Here is a 21,980-nt window from a genome sequence, read left to right on the forward strand (position 1 = left end):
ACCTTCTGAATTCAATTCTCCCTGTGCAACAAGAAAACTGTTCGGTTCTGCACACATATGTTGTATCTAGGATATACTGCAACCCATTCAACATGTAAAGGACTGCTTGCCATCTGGGGGTAGGGGTGGAGGGAGGGAGGGGAAAAATCGGAACAGAAGTGAATGCAAGGGATAATGCTGTAAAAAATTAACCTGGCATGTGTTCTATCAATAAAAAAGTTATTAAAAAAAAAAAAAGAAAAGAAAAGAAAAGAAAACCGCTCCAAGCAAAGTCTCAAAGAAAAATGCTAATTGGACCCAAGCCCAACAAGAATTCCTGGGGGGGGGGGGGGAGGAGGAGGAGAGAAGGGTTGGGTGGGAGAAATAAGAGATTAAAATGGTAGAGGAAAAATTGGGAAAAGAAATGAGAGTGATGCAAGAAAACTATGGAAAAAAGTTAATGGTTTGTTAAGGCACAAAAATTGAAGAAGAGAACTCCTTAAAAAGCAAAACAGATCAAATGGAAAACAAAGGTACAAATAATTAACTGATGAAAAGATGGACTTCTTGGTCTCTTAACTGTATTTTTTGTTCAACCCAATATTTATGCACTTGACACCACACCTGAGATATACAGAAATAATATATAACCAGAAACAGACTTTATAGAATCATATGTTCTTAATGTATCAGCTTTGTAGAGAAAATGTTGGACATTTCCTCTATAATTTTTTTGGTTACAAAATTTAAAAACCTTGCTTTCTGTTTAAATAATTAAAAAAAAGAGCTTTGTATGTAGAACAGAGTTCATATAAATGATAGAATAGATGAAGGAAAAGTCATTTTTCTAATTTAATTACTTTGACCTTACTGGCATTGAATGCTTCTGTTTTAAATTGGGGGTGGTGGAGAAATTAAACAACCCTACAACTAATAATCTTTTGAATCAATCATTCTCCTTTGTAAACAGCAGCAGCAGCAACAACCCAAAAACCCATCCCCATGAAGAGTTTTAAATATTGAAAAGACATGACACAAGATTCCTACATTTTTATTATTATTCTCAATAATAATCCTATCCAGTAAAATGATCCCTATTCTTACAAAAATGAGGTAAAGAGTTAGGTTAAGAACAATCCCTGATTGTTCTCATTTGATTGATGCTCATAGAGGCTTTGAAAAGCTCATCCAAAAATGTCAGCAAGTTCAGCCTTCACATGGCTCATCCTGACAATATAAGTACATCATGGAGAAGTCCTTCCCAGGACCCTAAAAGACATTTCTAATTTCTAGCTCTCAGTTCTGTTTGTAAGCAAAGGACTCACTTTTATTTGAAGAGTAAGTTGTACCTGATTAATTTATTATGCTTATTATCAAATTGCCACTGTTATTGGATTCCCAAATATGATGGAGGTCACTTAGACCCAAATTATGGTAAGGATTGCATAAGTGTTAGTTCTGTCTCAAAGAAAAATCTATGAAAGACTAAAGCAAACCCAATTTTAGTGTTAATAGGGTCTATTATTTCATTGGTACAGTGGATTTCTAAAGGAAGAAATTCTCTAATCTAAAGTGTTTCTAAGAGAACTGAAAGATTAAATGATTTATCCAGGGTCACATAGTCAACATGCATCAGAAGCAGGCTTTTACCTATTATGCTTTTATTATGCTACTTATCTTTTCATTTAGTAGTGAAGGTTTTATAATATTCTTTAGATCAATACACACAGGAAATAATACATAGGCAGTGCAATAGAACTAGGCATGTGGTTCGACCACAGTGGAAGTAGCTCAGAAAAAGGAAACATATTAAAAGCAGCTAAGTGGTATCCTTACATCTAGAATAAATCTCTTTAGGGATTGTCATATTCAGTTTCAATAATATACAATCTCTCTGCATTTCAGGAAGGACATCAATAAGCTGGACACTATTGAGAGCAGGGCAACCAAGATGTCAGAGTTTGGAGATCAGTCTATATGAGGATTGTTTCAAGAAAACTGGATGTGTAATGTGGAAGAGTAAAGATTTTAGGGGAAATCTAAAAGCTAGATTTTCTCACTTATTAGAACTGTCATTTGAAAGAGAGATTAGAACCAATTTATGTGGCTTCAGGGACAAGAAAAAGAAGAGTAAGAAGACATTTCAAAGAGGTTAATTTAGGTTTAATGCAAAAATCTTCCCAACAATCAGAATTTGTTGAGAGTAGAATGGGTGGACTCAGGAAGCAGTAGTTCATTAAAGTAGAAACCAGATGAATCCTTGGTCAGTTATGTTGTAGAGGAAAATTTTGTTCAGATGGCAGATTTAGATGATCTTGAGGACCTTTTAAATCTGAAATTCTAAAACTTCCAGGAAGCCATGGAGTGAACAGGAACAGAAGTAAGCCAGAAGAAAAGCTTAACTCTTGATCCCTAATGCTGATGTCCTCATGTTTTAGGTTATAAATTATAAGCTTATTATTTCCATATGTCCTCTTATGCAGGACCATAGGTAGTTGACATAAAAAAAGCATATAAACATTAGTCTTGGAAAGATTATCTACTATTTTTATTTCTGAATTTTTTTCAAGTAGAATTATGATTATTAAAATATTAAGGATTAATTCTTAGAAAAGTAGAGACAATCCAGTCTTGATAATGAATGTATTTATCCCTGAATCAGATTAAGTTTTGTTTATGATAGCTTATGATAGCTTGGTTACACAGTATATGTGTTGTAAACATAAAAACTAGATGTGTAGCTACTGAGCATCTGATAATCTGCACATCAAATTAATAATTAACTGACAAGTTCTTTACAAAATTTCTTAATTTTTCAGACATACATCTTAAGTATGAATAATACCTAATTAAATATTTATGGAAGAGGAGCATGAAAATCTTTTTTTTTCATTAATATACCTAAAAACAACTTTAAATTTGTCTTTAATTTAATATAACAATAATATTAAAAAGATTTAGAAATATTGTGGTTTAAGTTGTTGGTGAAGATGCTAATATAGATTTTCTTAGTTATTAAAAATGTAGATTTTCCTTAATTATGAATAGATATGGCTTAATATCTGTTCATCCAACTCTTAAATATTGTTTGACAAACACTAGATGGAGCCAAAAGATCATTAGTATGAGCCTTATGCAAACACAAACACCAATTCAAATTTATTTTGTAGCTTTAAGGCAATTTACACATCAGAAACCATATAAAAACAAAACCAACATTTGCCATTTTTCCATCCAAAGTGCAGCTGTTCATCATTAGTGGCTGTGATGAAACGGGAGCTGTTTGTGAGTGAAAACAGTAAATGTCTTCTTACTTTAAAGAAATGCATGAGAATAGATGAGAATTCAGGCAGCGCCTGGGCTATCTGACCCAGGATACACATGCATTCAATAGAGTATTTGTTCAGAATTCTGATCAACCTGGAGACACGTGGTATCATCCCTGTTATTGTCTGCAGAATGCACCGCCACTTAGAATACTTGGTGGTTATTTGATAGTGACTTTAGTTGAACTGTCTGCTGAGCTATACCAGTTTATAACAATAGCATAAATTTGTATAAAGCACATTTCATTCAATGGTAGATCTGAAATACAAAGTTAGGTTTTTTGATAAGTTTCCACAGTATTGTATAACATTTATTTTACTCTGCTATTTTAAATCAAAGCTTTTTAAACTATGGTTCATGACTCCATGTATTTGAATTAGGAGGGATGTCACAAAATTATAACTTATTATCAGTAAATGTTTGATTTGTATACTTATTTTATATACCTATATACAACAGATTGTGTAAAAATTTCTGGGGCAAAAAGGGGTCATAAGTGGAAAAAGCTTAAGAAAGTCTGTTTTAAATTAAAGTGGAAGGAATTTCTTCTTTGGCAGAAACTACTCCTTCCTGTGCCCTCAAACAAACCAAAAAACCCAAATAAATAAACAAAAAAATTCAAGTCAGTGACACTGCTAATATAAAATTCAAGACCTCCAACACTGGATTGAGTCATTTCAACAACCAAAAAGGAGTTCAATACTTTTAGTAATCAGAGGAAAAAATCAGAACATCATCTTCTCTTTCTACTCCCTAAAAAATCTCTGTAGACTAATGAAATAATTATTGTTTTAATCTAGTTTTTTGGAACACTTAGTACTTGCAGATTTTATTCTGAGATTTTTCTGGTGAAGATGCTAATATAGATTTTCTTAGTTATTAAAAATGTAGATTTTCCTTAATTATGAATAGATATGGCTTAATATCTGTTCATCCAACTCTTAAATATTGTTTGACAAACACTAGATGGAGCCAAAAGATCATTAGTATGAGCCTTATGCAAACACAAACACCAATTCAAATTTATTTTGTAGCTTTAAGGCAATTTACACATCAGAAACCATATAAAAACAAAACCAACATTTGCCATTTTTCCATCCAAAGTGCAGCTGTTCATCATTAGTGGCTGTGATGAAACGGGAGCTGTTTGTGAGTGAAAACAGTAAATGTCTTCTTACTTTAAAGAAATGCATGAGAATAGATGAGAATTCAGGCAGCGCCTGGGCTATCTGACCCAGGATACACATGCATTCAATAGAGTATTTGTTCAGAATTCTGATCAACCTGGAGACACGTGGTATCATCCCTGTTATTGTCTGCAGAATGCACCGCCACTTAGAATACTTGGTGGTTATTTGATAGTGACTTTAGTTGAACTGTCTGCTGAGCTATACCAGTTTATAACAATAGCATAAATTTGTATAAAGCACATTTCATTCAATGGTAGATCTGAAATACAAAGTTAGGTTTTTTGATAAGTTTCCACAGTATTGTATAACATTTATTTTACTCTGCTATTTTAAATCAAAGCTTTTTAAACTATGGTTCATGACTCCATGTATTTGAATTAGGAGGGATGTCACAAAATTTTAACTTATTATCAGTAAATGTTTGATTTGTATACTTATTTTATATACCTATATACAACAGATTGTGTAAAAATTTCTGGGGCAAAAAGGGGTCATAAGTGGAAAAAGCTTAAGAAAGTCTGTTTTAAATTAAAGTGGAAGGAATTTCTTCTTTGGCAGAAACCACTCCTTCCTGTGCCCTCAAACAAACCAAAAAACCCAAATAAATAAACAAAAAAATTCAAGTCAGTGACATTGCTAATATAAAATTCAAGACCTCCAACACTGGATTGAGTCATTTCAACAACCAAAAAGGAGTTCAATACTTTTAGTAATCAGAGGAAAAAATCAGAACATCATCTTCTCTTTCTACTCCCTAAAAAATCTCTGTAGACTAATGAAATAATTATTGTTTTAATCTAGTTTTTTGGAACACTTAGTACTTGCAGATTTTATTCTGAGATTTTTCTGGTCAACATGGGAATTATGAAAAAACAAAATTTGCTCTCCCCCAATAAAAGAACACAGTAAAAATTCATTGGACAGGCATTTAATTAATTCCAGTACCAAATTACCTTGCCTTTTATTTTTTCTTTTTTGGTTTTTGAAATCCAAAGCATACTAAACAATGTTTGCATTTAAGACAGAAAGGAAATTACAAAATGGCTGAAAAGCAGATTCTTACTCTTGATATCATAAGTGCCTGGTTTCAATCATTTCTTACATTATATCCCAATTCCAATTACCATTAAAGTCTCATCTGAGATCCTCATAAAGTCTAATTGACATGTATAAGATTCTTTTTTTCAGAACTTCAGCTTGTCTCTAAAGAATATGATTCTCATACTGCAGAGAAAACACATTCCCTTGTGAAAATGCCTATATTTAACAAGTCACAGATCTACTAGGACCATACTTGTGGACCATTGGGACTTTTCTGTTCATTACTTCTGAATTATTTTTAAAAAGCTTACTATTAAAAATATAGAATAGTCATTAAGAGCTCATAAAGCTCGTTAGTTTATGTATTTGTACTTAATATTTCTATATTTTTCCAACTCTACCTTCAGCATTCTACTGTAAAGAAAATCAAGCAAGTTGAAAAGGTATCCTCTTTCCCTTACCTTTTGCGCAGAAGCTGCTCTCCTTTCCTGCTTGGCTTTCATTTCTGCTAGCAGGCCACTACCCATCACCTGAACTCCATACCTTCGCCCCCCTTGGGGGCTGCTCTTGCTATCACTCCGTTCTAGCTTTCCAATTTCCTCCACTTGATTATCCTCAAGTGAGTCTGGTGTTTTTAACTCTTCTGTCCGTTCTGTGCTTCCGTTCTGTTCTGTGGACTTTACATCCTTCTTGGATATGTCCACAGCAGGGCTTTTCACTGCCCCTTTTGGGGATGAAGGCTCCTCTGTGACCAGGACAGTTTGTGGACGCTCAGATTTGGATCGTGGCTTGATTAAATTAAGAAAGCCACTTTTCCGAGAATCCCGTTTTTTCTTTTCATCCCCGCCTCCTTCACTTGACTCATGGGAATCTAAACCTTTTGTGGTTGATCTCCTACAAATCCAAAACAAAATATTAATTCCATGCTGGTTTGGTTGGAACAATAAAACCAAAGAAGCACAATACAAAACAATGACATTGAAGCTGCTGGTGACATATCATCTTTATCGAAGATTTTAAAAAAGGAGGATTTGGATTGGCACAGCCAAGGAATAGGGAGTCAGGATCTTCATCTTTCAGATCATTAAATTGAAGCACAGATGCATTAAGGGATTAAACCAGCCAAGAAAATCAGTGTTTGAACTGAGCCAATAAGCCATGTATTTTGGTATTCATTAAAAAAAAAATCTGAACTCAAATACCAAATCAGATGAACATTTCCACATGAAAAATAGAACTTTTAAAAAGAAGCATATCTGAAACTGTAAATTGGTATTACATATAGATCATATTCCTTTAAAGTACATGACAAATTCAACATTATTGAATTTATATTTAAAGAATATTCAAAGCTGTCCTAGTTGCCTATTGCCTCCTAACCTTTCTTTTGATTTCCCAGAATTTTAAATCCCTGAATGACCCTCTTTTTATTTTAATCCCTGCTGTCTCTCCCCTGACCCTCTACCCCCAATTTTGGTATTATTGACTCCTGTTTGACGTTGAATTTCTACTTCTTCACCTGGTAACTATTTTTTACATTTTGGAATTTAAAAAAATCACAGTTCCTGAATTTCACAGTATTGTGCAAAAAGCACTAAAAAGATTAAATATAAGTTCCAATTCTGCTACTCAATATATCTGTGATCCTGGGCATTAGCTCCTTTGAACCTTAGTTTACTTATCTTTAATGATACTTGTACTATCTGGGATAAGGAAGAAGAATTATCTTATTTATCATCATCGTTACACAGGAAAAGAATCCCTGGGCCTCACCTGGGACCCCCTTCAGCTCTGACAATTCTTCTAATCTGATACTAACTCTCCAAGATGACGGCAATTAATAGTGATAGAATCACACAGACTATAAAATCTACCTTTCCCTCCCCCCCAACAACTACCAGTTGGAGACCTAGAGACCTTTCTGAGTAGCAACATACCTGGAACAAAAATCTATGGAAATAGATGCATTTAACATTCAGCAGGAAGTCAACTCTTACCTCAGCTAATCATTGAAGTCAGCTGATCTAGTCCTTTACAGCACTGAGAATAATTCATGCATTTTTGTGAAGTGAGTAAAAGACTTCAGACTACTCCTAATCTGACTGAAACCATTCATGAACCTGATTCACTCTAGGCATATATTGACTTAGATCAAAGAGACCATAATGGTTTTACTCCCAAGGACACTGGTTATCCTTTCCACAAAATCTAGTCTCATTTAAACAATGTAGAAAGGCTCCTTTAAGCTCTTAAGGAGAACTGATAATTTTCTTTTTTAAAATATATTTATTTGATATTTACCCAGTTATATTCAAAATAATTTTTTTTTACATTTGTTTCTAAAATTTTTGAATTCTAGGTTCTGCCCTCTATTCCCACTCACAATAAGAAAACACTTGTGAAATTATGCAAAACATTTCCATAAAAGTCAAGTTGTGGGAAAAAAAATAGATCTCCCTAATGAAAATAAAAAACCTCAAGAAAAATTAAGTTTAAAAAAAAGAGAGAAAAAGAGAATGTTTCAATCCATATTCAGACACAATCAGTTCCTTTTCTGAGTATGGATAGGATTTTTCACCATAAATCCTTCAGAGTAGTCATGGATAATTGAACTACTGAGAATAGCAAAATCATTTACAGCTGGTCATCCCAGAACATTGTTATTACTTTGTATACAGTACATTTCACTTTGCTTGCGTTCATGGAGGACTTTGCAGGTTTTTTGTTTGTTTGTTTGTTTTCCTTCCTGAGAACATCCTGTTCATCATTTCCCATAGAAAAATAATATTCTATCATATACACACACCACAGTTATATTGAGTCATCCCAAATTGATGGGCATCTCCTTGATTCCCAAATTTTTTTTCTCTGAGAAGAGAGCTGCTATCAATATTTTTTGTACATATAAGTTATCCTCCCCCACTGTGTTGTTAGGTCAAAGGATATGCATGGATTTATAGCCCTTTGGGGATACATTACGTATCTTTTGATCAGTTATCAATTGGGGCATTTTTTTATAAATTTGACTCAGTTCTCTCTGTTTGAGAAGTGAAGCTTTATCAGAGAAACTTGCTTCAAAATTCTTTTTAAAATTACTATTACTATTTCCTCCCATTTATTCTCTCCTTTCATCCTGTCCCTACTCAAAAGTGTTTTGTTACTGACCACTCCATTTATGTCCTTTCTTTTATTACCCTCCATCCCTTCCCATATCCCATTTTCCTTTTATTTTCCTGCAGGGTATAATGGATTTCTATACCCCCATTTAGTGTATATATATTATTTCCTCTCTGAGCCAATTCTGATGAGAATATTGTTCACTTTTTCATCCTCTCATCCTCCTCTTCCCTTCCCCTGTAGAAGCATCTGCTTACTTCTTTTCTTATGGCAAATAATTTGCACCATTTAACTTCCCTCTTTCCCTTTCTTCCATTACATTCCTCTCTCACTCCTTTAATTTCATCATTAAAAAAAAATTATCCCTTCATATTCAATTCACATCTGTGCCCTCTGTCTGTATAATACTCCTTCTAATTGCCATAATAATGAGAAAGTTCCGAATTACAAGTAACATCCTCCCAAGCAGGGATGTAAAAAGATAAACCTTATTAAATCCATTATGATTTCACTTTTCTGATTACTTTCCTTATGCTTTTGCAGAGTCCTATATTTGAAACTCAAAATTTCCATTCAGCTTTGGTCTTTTCATTAGAAATGTTTGAAAATCCTCTATTTCATTGAACGACCACTTTTTCCTCCAAAATAGTATTCTCAGTTTTGATGGATAGGTGATTCTTGGTTGTAATCCAAGCTCAATTGCTCTCCAGAATATCATATTCCAAGCCTTTTGGTTCTTTAATGTAGAAGCTGTTAAAACTTCTATTATCCTGACTGTAGCTCCACTATACTTGAATTGTTTCTTCCTGGATGCTTGCAATATTATCTCCTTGGACTGGGAGTTTCAGAATTTGGCTATAATATTCCTAGGAGTTTTCATTTGGGGATTTCTTTCAGGAGATGAATGGTGGATTTTTTTTTTTTCAATTTCTATTTTACCCTTTGGTCCTAGAATATTAGGACAATTCTTGTTGACAAGTTTTTGAAAGATGATGACCAGGCTCTTTTTTAAATCACGATTTCTAGGTAGATCAATAATTTAAAAAGTATCTCTCCTGGATCTATTTTCCAGGTCGGTTGTTTTTCCAATGAGATATTTCATTTTTTCCTATTTTTTGATTTTGCTTTATTGTATCTTGATTTCTCATAAAGCTATTTGCTTCCATTTGTTCAATTCTATTTTTTTTTGGGGGGGGGGAGGGGAGGGACTGAGGCAATTGGGGGTAAGTGATTTGTCCAGTGTCACACAGCCAGGAAGTGTTAAGTGTCTGAGACTTGATTTGAACTCAGGTCCCCCTAACTTCAGGGCTGGTGCTCTATCCACTGCACCACATAGCTGCCTCCAATTCTATTTTTAAAGGAATTATTTTCCTCAGTGAGCTTTTGTATCTCCTTTCCTAATTGGCCAATTTTGTTTTTTAAAGAATTCTTCTTCTCATTAGCTTTTTGCATTTCCTTTTGCACTACTCCCAATTCTTTTTTTTAATTAAATATTTTATAATAACTTTATATTGACAGAATCCATGCCAGAGTAATTTTTTTTACATTATCCCTTGCACCGCTTCTGTTCCGATTTTTCCCCTCCCTCCCTTCACCCCCTCCCCTAGATGGCAAGCAGTCCTATATATATTAGATATGTTGCAGTATATCCTATATACAATATATGTTTGCAGAACTGAACAGTTCTCTTGTTGCACAGGGAGAATTGGATTCAGAAGGTAAAAATAACCCGGGAAGAAAAACAAAAATGCATATAGTTCACATTCGTTTCCCAGTATTCTTTCTTTGGGTGTAGTTGCTTCCGTCCATCATTTATCAATTGAAACTGAGTTAGGTCTCTTTGTCAAAGAAATCCACTTCCATCAGAATACATCCTCATACAATATCATTGTCGAAGTGTATAATGATCTCTTGGTTCTGCTCATTTCACTTAGCATCAGTTCATACTACTCCCAATTCTCTTCCTAATTTTTCCCTTATCGCTTTTATTTGATTATTAAAATCCCTTTTGAGCTCTTCCATAGCCTGAGCCCAATTTTTATTTTTCTTGAAGACTTTGGATATAGGAATTTTAACTTTATTATCATTTTCTGAAAGTGTGTTTTGATCTTCCTTGTCATCACAATAACTTTCAATGCTCAGAAATTTTTGTTCTGTTGTTTGCTCATTTTCCCAGCTTATGATTTAGCAGTTTTAAACTCTTTGTTAAAACAGGGCACTATTTCCAGAATCAAGGGTGCATTGTCCCAAGCTTCAGGGATTTTATGCAACTGTTTTCAGAAATCCTTCCTTCCAGGAAGCCTGTTTTTCTGTCCTGGAGCTATTAGGAGTGTTCCTGCCCCATTGTAACTATAAGATATAGTGTGCTGAAGCAACAAAGTTCTGCTTTGCTGATGTTCAGGCCCTGGGTTGGGACTACACTACGACTGCATACTGACTGGACTCTCACCCTGTCCGCAGGGTGCCACAGACCGACCCTTCCAAGTCCTCCCTGGTGTTCCTGAGGGCTGAGAGGTCCAGAAGCCTCTAGTACTACCGCAGATTCAGAGGTCTGGCTGGGGTCAATATGGGTCCAGGACTGCGCTGGACTCCCATCCTATTTTCACAGACCTTTCCTGATGACCTTCTCAATTATTTTTGGCTGGAAAATGTTCTAGTCCATTTTGGGGGTTGTTCTAATACTCTAAAATTTGTTTGGAGTCATTAAAGGAATTTGGAGCCATTTGAGGGAGAGGTTGGGTGAGTTTCTGACTTTATTCTGCCATCTTGGCTCCACCCCACAACAATCGATAATTTTCATTAAATTCACTAGTTTCAGCAGGGGCATGTAATTAGAAATATGCCAGTTCTTTCTGGACCTTAGTTCAGATACTTTGCCCGAGCAAATAAAATTTTATAGGGCTTGTTGAAATGCCTATCTAAGTAGCCAGAAAAGAAATAGTTACTGCCCATGCTGATCTGACTGTATATGACAATCAAATTCTGCTTTTATTGATGGCTAAAGTAATGGCAGACCATCTAGTCTTCTGGTAAGAACACTGGGGGAGAGGTGATGGGAGTGAGGAAGAAATCTAATATAGGTTGTGAATTATTATGACTGATTCAGATATGGAATTCTACTTTGGCTATACATAGACTGGACTATCTGACCTTCTGCATGAGAAAATAGTGATTTCTCCATTTTCACTCATTTTCAGACCTGAACATTTCTTGACATCTTTTCTCATAGTCCAAGTATTTGTGAACCTTGAGATCTAACTGCTAAATCCTCAGCAGAATATAAACTCCTTGAGAACATGAACTACTTTTTGTCTTGACAACCTAGCACAGTGATATTTAATGACTTGAAAAACCAGTTCACTTCAACCTCTATCCTGAAATGGTTGGATCCACACAGGCAATTTGTGGCAGGGAATGACATAGACATTGTCACCATGGGTGCTGCATCCTCAATGCCTTCTGTATTAGCTCACTAATGAAGAACTTTGTGATTAAGGAGGAATGGGCTAATAGTCAAAGCTATTGGCAAAGAGGCATAATCTTAAGGGAGCAAAGCACCTGAACTTTGCATTAATTGTCCCTGAGAATGAACAATATTTTCTCTTGGCTTCAAATTATGCTAGATCCAATATTCATGATTTTCTTGAGGTCTTCCCTATTACATCTCTTCCTCAATTTGTAGACAGATGTTCATGTTGCAAAGGCCTAAATATGGACACCTCATAATGGATAAGTTAATCTTGACCATACTAACTTTACAGCCACAAACCTCAGCCAAACCTATTAAGAATTAAATTTTCAGCAGCAAGTATGGATGTCTATATGTTTCCCTCTCTTTACATAGTTGTATTTCAGAGTAAGGAGCACTCTACCTCCAATCATGCTTATTTGTCTCTCTTATCAATGCTCAGTGCTCCATCTTTGCCATGATAACCCAACAGTGAGTCACATTCCTAGTCCTTCCACATACCACCGAAATTTCTGAGGAGCCCGAGTTTCACTGACAGTTATTTAAAGTAGGTATGAGAATGAGAAAGTTATTTTGTCAAGGAAAAACTTCCTAACAATTAGAGTTGTCCAAAAATGGAATGAGCTGTTTTGAGAGAAAGTTTCCCTTCCTGGGTAGTTTTAAGCAGAGGCTGAATGTCATACTGAGGATTCCTTTTGGCTCTGGGTTGGATCAGATGGCCATGGAGATTCTTTTAAGCTCTAAAAGGTAGTGATTTTGTGATTTTTCAATAATGTACCCATCTTCATCTAAAAGATAAACACTGCACACCAACCTAACATTAGAACAATATTTCTGGTGCCAGCAACTCTTTTCACTGTGAACATTCTCTAGCAACATTCTCTTGCAATAATTCAGCCCATTCTTTGACCCAGAAAATATCCTTAGTGGGAAGTATGGCTTTAACCTACAGCTTTTTTTTATACTCATTTTTTTTTTTTTTTGTACTATGGCTACTATAGATAAGAAGAATCGATGGAAACTATATAAGCTAAATCTGATGAACAAGAATGGCATCTGAACACATGATCTTTATGAATAACTCATGGGGAAGTTTAGTGGTTGTAACTTGTGACTATAAAAATACATTAATTGAATGGGGAAAACATGGAACCTTTAAGCAAAGAGGATTGATGTGGGAATCTTCTAGAAATCTTAAGAAAACCTAAGACATTGGAAGAAAGGGGGATACATTTGTTACTGTTCTTTAATGTAAGCCCTAAGGCCTATTAAGCTGAAATTATTCATACCTTGACTTAAATCTATGGCCTACAGATATTTCCCCACCATTACTAATTATGAAAGGCTAGAGAGAATACTCAGTTCAAAATATTCTTGACTTATTTGAATGAAAAGAACAACATTAGTTTCTAGTATATTGGATATTCTAGTATATAGGAATACAGCCTTAAGTAGAGAACATGAAAGTTACCACATACTATGAATAGCAAGGCACCAATACAGTCCTTCTATAGCAACAAAACCACCTACCAAGGGAGCTGTTTGGTGGGGAAGGATGGACCCAAGTTTATTATTTTACTAATGCAGCTAAATCAGGAAGGACTTTGGTATACCTGGCCCATGATCATTTTGAAACATTAGCAGAGACTGGCGGTGGGGAACACATAGAATCAGCAGAAAAGAGAGGAGAGGAGAGGAAAGGAGAGGAGAATTGAGGAGAGAGGAAAGAAGAGAGAGGAGAGAGGAGAGAGAAAAGAGAGGAGAGAGGAGAGAGAGAGAATAGAGGAGAGAAGAAAGAGGAGAGAGGAGAGAGGAGAGAAGAGAAAGGAGAGAGGAGAGAGGAGAGGAGAGGGGAAGGAAGGAAGGAAGGAAGGAAAGAAGGAAGGAAGGAAGGAAAGAAAGATATATACAGGAAAACAAGTTAAGTCAGAAAAAAGTCATGTTTTCACTAATGCAGCTAAATCAGGAAAGACTTTGGTAGGTATAGCCTATGATCATTTTGAGACATTAGCAGAGACTGGCAGTGGGGAACACATAGAGCCAGAAAGAAAAGTAGAGAAGAGAAGAGAAAAGAAGAGAGAAGAGAAGAAGAGAAGAGAAGAAAGAAGAGAAGAGAAGAGAAGAGAAGAGAAGAGAAGAGAAGAGAAGAGAGAGAAGAGAAGAGAAGAGAAGAGAAGAGAAGAGAAGAGAAGAGAAGAGAAGAGAAGAGAAGAGAAGAGAAGAGAAGAGAAAAGAAAAAAGATTTAGGCACTTCAGACAGACAGAGGTTCCCTTCTCCCCAAGTCTTTGGTCTATATCTTCTTGAAACTTGATTTATAAATTGATTTCTCTTTTCCCAGAAGGAGTCTCCTCCTCCCCTGGTATTGGTGAATATTGAATTCACAAGTACACGTGTCTCTTTGGGGAGAAAAATCAATTTTTTCAAGGTAACAGTCAAAAATGCCATTAAAAAAGGGGAAAGGCACTACTGAGGACTTTAAGGGTGCAGAAGACATACTTTGCTTGCTTCACAGTGTTTTTTCTCCCAAGGCTAGCCTTATTTTAAGTATCAAACTGAAAATATTCCCATTTTGCATAAAATAATTTAATGAATAATCATTTGGTTGGAAGTTCAATTCCACCATCATTTGGTAATTACTAAGCATATGTTCAAGCTCTATGTGATGTACTGTATTTCCATGGATTAATTCAATAACAGGATCTTCCTGAAATAGTCTGATTATGTAGAAGATGTATTTTTATTTTGTTTAATGCATTTATAAATCTTTTACTTGAGACTAGTAGGGGAGATAAGAGTGAAAAAGGCAGCACAAAAACCATGAACCAAACCAGAATACCAGAAATGTCCCTGTTAAAGATAATGTCATTTTACAGAAATGCAAATGACCAATGAGAAATCTAGATTATATGGATAAAATTCCAAGTTGTCTAGAGTGCAAAAACAAAACAAATAAAAAACCAATTCTCCTATTGGAAAAGTATAATTCTAAGACATAGTAACATGAGAAACTAATCATTGACTATTAGAGTTTATTGGGGTACTATTGTAATCTATTATGCATATGGAAATGTGATATTTCTACATGAACCTCTTGATGAGGTCTGGGCACAATTATTTATTCATATCCCCCTGCTTAAGTTTCATTTCTGAATTTGATGCTTCGAAGATAAAGAATGTATCATAGTAAAAAAATAAAAACAAAAAACCTCACAAAAACCAAAAAACACCAAAAATGTTAATTGTATAATTTCATGAATGTGTGTGCCACACCACACACACACACACACACACACACACACACACACACACACACAAATCTTTGTATGTATGTATGTGCATGTATGTGTGAGCTATCAAATAAATCCATACTTATTTGGAAAATCTACATCAAATAGACTGAATATTTCAAGTTATTGCTGTTATTAAGTAGCTATACTATTAGCTAAGAAAAAAACCCAACAACCCTGCCTTAATTATAGGAAAGTCGTGGCTAATTGTGACACTGGGTTATTTCTGCCTATTTGAAAATGTTTATCATAGACAAGCAATTGCATGGGCTTTAGGCTGCAGGCAAATGGAAATTTTGATTAGAAAAAACCCTATTACCTTCAACCCCACTGATGATTTTTATTAAAGCTGCTGAGTCAGTCATCTAATATAGTATTTTAGCACTGATGTGAAGAATCCTTGAGATCAGACCTCTCAATCTGCAAATAATCATCTTTAAGAAAGATTTGGATTAACTCCTTACCCCTCACATCCCCTTAAAAAATCTGCCTCAGTTCAATTCAACATTGACTAAATGCTTAACATGTACAAGGCATTCAACTAGGCTTTGGGTCACAGCTATTGCTTTCTAAAACTAAAATGTTTGCGTTCCTAGCTTTAAATCTTCTGATCATTCAACAGTTGGAAATATCAGGTTCAATATTCTATGCAAACATTAACCTCTTGCTTTGAATACACAAATTCCACTGTGGGCATGAGGCAAGAGTTCCAAGCTCTTCCTTCTTTAAACATCCCCTAACTTTCCTCAACCAATATGGTTAGGTAATAGTTTCCTAATTTGGAGAAATCCAGACCTAATTCTGGACTTTTCCTGCTCAGTCTAATAGATTTCTTGCAATATGATGAAAAAGACTTGTAAAAAAAAATTATACTCTGATAAGTTCTGTAGATTAGATTTGTTGTTCCAAGCTACTATCAAACATTGACTAAGAAATGAACATATTCTAATTTGCCCTTAGAATACATCAAATTTAGCTGTAAGTATTAGTAATTAAAGTTATTCTTTTTTTAAAAAAATTACTAGAAACTTACTTAGAATCCATTTTAGTTACTTTTTTAGTAAAAAATTCATCTACACCTTCATCCACTCTACCCATAAGGCCATTCTGTTCTCCATCATGAGGGGCAGGGGTAGCAGCACATACCTGAAAAAATAAAAAGGAAAAATAAAAATGGATTCTTATGAAACTAATCATTAGCTCAAGATATAGAGGTGACAGATCCTGAAAAAATCATGTGCCAAGCTCATTCTTCATACAGACAATACACACACCAAATTCTGCGGACTATTAACTTTAGTGGGGTCACTGGCAATATGCTATATAACCGTGTCATACAAATAAGCTTAGAGTCATAAAGGAAATATGCATTCCTTAGTTGTGGAGGGTACAAAGACAAATGGTCAAATTTTGCTAATATCTGGCAAAATGTTATGAATGTCAATTATACATTAAAAGTCCAGGGAAAATTGCCTCAATTTTTTTGGTAAGGGGTTTTGCACTCACTGGCTAACAAGTCTTTTAAAAATTATTATTAAAGCTTTTTATTTTCAAAGCATATGTATAGATAGTTTTTAACATTCACCCTTGCAAAATCTTGTGTCTCCTCCTCCCCTTCACTAACAAAAAAGTCTTGAACTGCAGAGAAGCAGGCTCAAATCAGTTAAGTCTTTCAGCCAATAAACATTTACTAATAAGCATGTGTTATGTTTCATGGAGTTTATTTACAAATAAATTACAAAGACAGTTTCTGTCTTCAAGAAACTCCCAATATAATGAAGCAGATATAAGGAAAACAAATATGTACAAACTACGAATAGAAAGTAATTAAGTGAATAAGTGCACTATAATTAAGAGGAATTTAGAAAGTCTCCCTGTAGAAGATAAGATTTATAGGCAGTTAGTAGGTGGAGATAAGGACAGAGAATACTCTAAACATGAAGAATAGCCAGAAAAAATGCCTAGGACTAAGAGATAAGAGTTTTAGAACCAGAAGGTCAATGCTACTGGAACAAAGAGCACATGGAAGGGAATATGGTAGAATGGAGTAAGATAAGAAGGTAAGTAAGGTAACAAATAGTCTTCTTAAGACTAGATAAATAAGGCAGTGAGGTTAGTTTATGAAGGGCTTTGAATGCCAAACAGACGATTTTAGAAGTGACATGGAACTACTGGAGTTTACTGATGAGTGGGATAACCTAGTTGTACTTGTTCTGTGGAAAAATCAAATTATTGTCAAATGGAGGATGGATTAGAGTGAAGAGGAAAGACTTGAGACAACCTCATTAGCAGTTATTATGACAGATGTTGGATTATGAGGAATAGCACCAGAATAGTACTATTCTATTGCAATATTCAACAGATATTATAAAGGTGAAATCTACCAACTTTGGTAATAAATTGGATATGGGACATGAGAGGTAATAAAGAATCAAAGATGGCACCTAGGCTGCATGAAGAGGAATGACTCTGGAAGTATGATCTTAAGGGGATAGATAATAAATCTGGTTGTGTACATGTTGAGTTCAAGATGTCTACTGGACATCCAGTTGGAGATAGTCTGAAGGGTACTTAAGATCTGAGATGGGAGCTTAGCAGAGAGGTTAGGCCAGAATAGATTTAAGAATCAATTGCATTGAGATGGTAGTTAAATTCATGAGAGCTGATAAAGTGACTAGGTGGAGTAATAATATAAAGGGAGAAGAGGAGTGTGATCTGGATGAGGATTCACCAAAGAATAATATTCATAATTTTAGGGACAAGATTAATTAAGCTGTTTTAAACAATAATCCACTTAATTCACCTGGACACATATTTGAAAAAGAACTTAAGTATTTTATTGCACATTCATGAATCACTAGAAAGCAAACTGACAACCCAAAACAAAGAACAACATGAAACAAAGAGATAATGATCTCTAAGGTTCCCATTCAGCTCCAAAATTTTGTGGTTCTATGATGCCATGTTGCAATAAAGAAAGGATAATTTTTCATACAGAAGATATAATCTGAAAAATTGTATAACTTAATGAAGCAAAGATATTCATCAAAAATGCATGTTTTTCATTTAATTATAAAAAACAAGTTATTTTTTACAATTATTTTCATAAGAAAAATGTGAATTTAGAAATGGCATAGATGATTTATATATACATATAGTAAAAACTTAATACATTATTGTTTACTCTCTGATATTTCTCTTCCAAAATTAGTAAGCCCATCCAGAGAAGAAAAATACCTACACACTCCATCTCTACTTTTCCCCCCTCAACAAAAGAATAATCACATTTACCAAAAAAAAAGATTCTTTAAAGGGTATAACATCTTCCCAGTGGGAAGGGCACAGTGATATAAAAACCTCTTGTCTTTTATTTTGGAGTCATTTATATATGTTAGAAACAAGAAGGAATCTCAGAGATCATCTAGTTCAGTTTCCTCATTTCACAAATAAGTGTACTGAGGTTCACAGAGCTTCAATATTTGCTCATACATTTGCTCATGATTTGCAGTCAAGACTAGAGCCCAGATAGATCTCTGACCTTTTATTCCAGTGCTTTTTCTTTTGTCCTGAACTGACTCCCTCTCTAATAGGGAAGAGGAAACTTTTTTTCTTTAAGGAAGATTTTTTTTTTCACACAAAAAGAAATGCATTCTGATATTACCAAAAAAGATAAAATAACCATAAAAGGTCATTGGGGAGGTAGATAACACATTCTATTATCCACCTTATCTTATTATTATGTTTCTCTTATAAATCTGCTGGGCAGTCTATACCAAGGTTGGCCAGCCACAATGATAGCTTTGATAATTCTATTTATTGGAGCAAGAATATCCATATGGTGGCAGCTTAACAGTAATGCCAAAAAAGCATGACATATAAGAGGAAGATGCAGTTTCTAAAGAGCTAGCTTTTATAAATCTAAATGGATAACTTTAAAGTAGTTTAACAAATGTTTACTCAGCATCTATTAAATGAAAGGGCAGTTTAAGTGGCTCAGTGAATAGAGTGTCAGGCCTGGAAACAGGAAAAATCATCTTCCTGTGTTGGAGTAAGTATCTGAGGCTGGATTTGAGTCTTCCTAACTTCAGCTCTGGGGCTCTATTACACCATCTGGCTGTCCCACATTTATATCATGTTTTAAAGTTTCCATTATGGTTCCTTCACATTAGCTCTATGAGGTAAACAGCATTTTCTCCATTTTGCAAATAAGAAAAGTGAGCTTTGAGATAAAGTGATTGGTCTGTTGTCATAGTTCTTTTAAACATATGAGTTAGGATTTAAACCAACTTTCTTGACTCCAAGTCTCACTTCCAACTTTATTATGCTGTCTCAGAATGCTTTAGAAAGATGACGGTAAACAGATAAAAAACCTACATGATTTAGCATTCAGTAGGGGATTTTGAAAGAATATTTTCAGAGTCAAAAGGGGATGACTTTAGGAAAACTCTTATATGAGCAGATGCAAAGCGAAGTGAGCAAAACTAGAAAAATTTACACAACAGCAATATTGAAATGATAACCAATTGTGAAAGACTTAGTTTCTCTAACCAATACAATGATCCACAATCATTCCCAAAGTATCATGATGAAAAATTTTATCCATCTTCAAAGAAAGAACTGATGAACTCTGAGGATAAATTGAAACATGTTTCTTTTTTTCATTTTCTTTACTTTTTTTGTAATATAGCTAACATGAAAATGTTTTGCATGACTTCCTGCAATATATTCAATATAATGAATGAGGGAACTGAGCATTCAAAATTAAAAGAAAATTTAAATTTAAAAAATAGTGCTTGCATCAAAAAAAAATGTATTCCAACTAGATGGCAAGAGACTGAAGAGGGAGAAAGCTGAGTATGATGAAGTCATTTTCTGAGACAGTGAATGAATGCACATTAATCTAAGAATTTAGTATTAAAAGTACAGTTATGGGAATGGCAGACTTCAGAACGATTAAGGTGTGTGTATGTGTGTGTGTGTTTTTTATGGAAGTTCAAAAGAATTTTCATTTAGCAAATAAGATATTGGTAAGACATTTAGCAAACTGCCTGACACACAGTAGGGGCTTAATAAATACTTACTTCCTTTCCTATTTCCAATGCAAGTCAATTCCATTAGAAAAACATTTGTTAGGTCTCTAAATGAAAATCCCTGCTTGCAAGGAATTTTCATTCAACTGGGGAAAATAGCACAGGTACACAGATGAAGCACATAGTGATTTGAGGAGGGAGAGCATTACAAATGGGAAGGGGATCCTTGAACAGAAGGATTCTAAATGGCAGAAATGAAAAGAGAGTACATTTCAGGGATGGGGATGGCTTATGTAAATTCATATCAAGTAGGAGACAGATTCAGAGAATAGCTAGAATTCAAGTTTGGCTAAAACAGAGTATGAATGGAAATAATGTGAGATAAGACTGGAAAGGTTACATCCAGGTTGTATGAAACTTTAAATGCTTGGCAATGGGAAGCGACAGAGCTTTCTGGTATTTGAATGACCCAGTCATATTTGTATCTTGGAAACATTATTTTGGCAGCTAGATCAAGATTAGTTTGGAGAGCAAAGAATATGGAATTCAGTAATTCAATAGGAGCTTTTTATACTATATAAGGTAAAGAGGGAAAAGAACTATAGCTATGATTATGTGAGTAGAAAGAAGAGAAGGTATAGTAGAACTGATAAGATTGAATGCATAGATTGATAGAAATAAAAAAGAAGCAGCAGCAATGCTAACTCACCAGTTACCCAGAGGCACTTACCGCTGTTTGGGTAGGTTGCTGTTTTTTATTGCGTTTTGGCCTTAACTTGGTGAAATGCTCCAGCTTCTTCCCTTCCTCAGATGGCAGCTCTGAGATAAATCCTGAAGCCCTCTTCTCCTGTCTGATGGATGGGAAAGGTGGGTCCTCTATGTGAATTGGAACTTCTTCTAGTGCCTTATCAAGATCAAACTCCATTTCTTAAAGGAAGCAACAAAAGAGTGAACATCACATATGACGAAGTGGACCCAGTGCCAAGTCTGACATAGGGAAGACTTATCTTTTTGAATGAAAATGTGGCCTCAGACACTATTTGCGTGACCCCAGGCAAGTCCCTTAACCCCATTTGTTCCTCATCTGTAAAATGAGTTAGAGAAGGAAATGGCAAACCATTCCAATATCTTTGCTAAAAAAAAGCCCCAAATGGAGTCATAAAAAGTCAGACATGACTGAAATAAATGAACAACAACATGACATGAAGGACTTTTGATTCATTTTCATAATATTTAGCAATCATTTATTAAGCACAAATGTGTTCAAGGCACTATGGCAGGTATTATGTTGACCTAAGGAGCATCCTTTTGTTCATAATAGGGGTGGCAATGCCAGCTAAAACCTTGCAATTTATTACTAAACAAATCACTTTGGCCTCTTTTGTTCCTCAATACTCCCCCATCTATAAAATAATGACATATAAGAAGTGTCATGAGGAAGAGCTATTTCTGTCTATAAAAGGTAGCTTGAGCAGCTTGGGTCTAAGAGCTGTATGAATAAAAAGCAGGTATTGCTATGGTATGATAAAAATACAGATG

General features: G+C 34.8%; 1 protein-coding gene across 7 annotated transcripts in view; it reads right to left on the reverse strand.

Moving 5' to 3' along the window:
- CARMIL1 (capping protein regulator and myosin 1 linker 1) overlaps positions 1 to 21,980 on the reverse strand; it is a 350,539-nt gene that overhangs the window by 17,432 nt on the left and 311,127 nt on the right. For all 7 annotated transcript variants that reach the window (XM_051970591.1, XM_051970589.1, XM_051970588.1 and 4 more), the window contains 3 exons: positions 21,172 to 21,368; positions 16,445 to 16,557; positions 5,999 to 6,431 (listed from right to left, as the gene is read on the reverse strand). In XM_051970591.1, coding sequence (XP_051826551.1) covers positions 5,999 to 6,431; positions 16,445 to 16,557; positions 21,172 to 21,368 — 743 coding nt within the window. The remainder of the gene's footprint in view (positions 1 to 5,998; positions 6,432 to 16,444; positions 16,558 to 21,171; positions 21,369 to 21,980) is intronic.

Source organism: Antechinus flavipes, chromosome 1 (assembly GCF_016432865.1).
Source record: "Antechinus flavipes isolate AdamAnt ecotype Samford, QLD, Australia chromosome 1, AdamAnt_v2, whole genome shotgun sequence".
NCBI classification, from domain to species: Eukaryota; Metazoa; Chordata; class Mammalia; order Dasyuromorphia; family Dasyuridae; genus Antechinus; species Antechinus flavipes.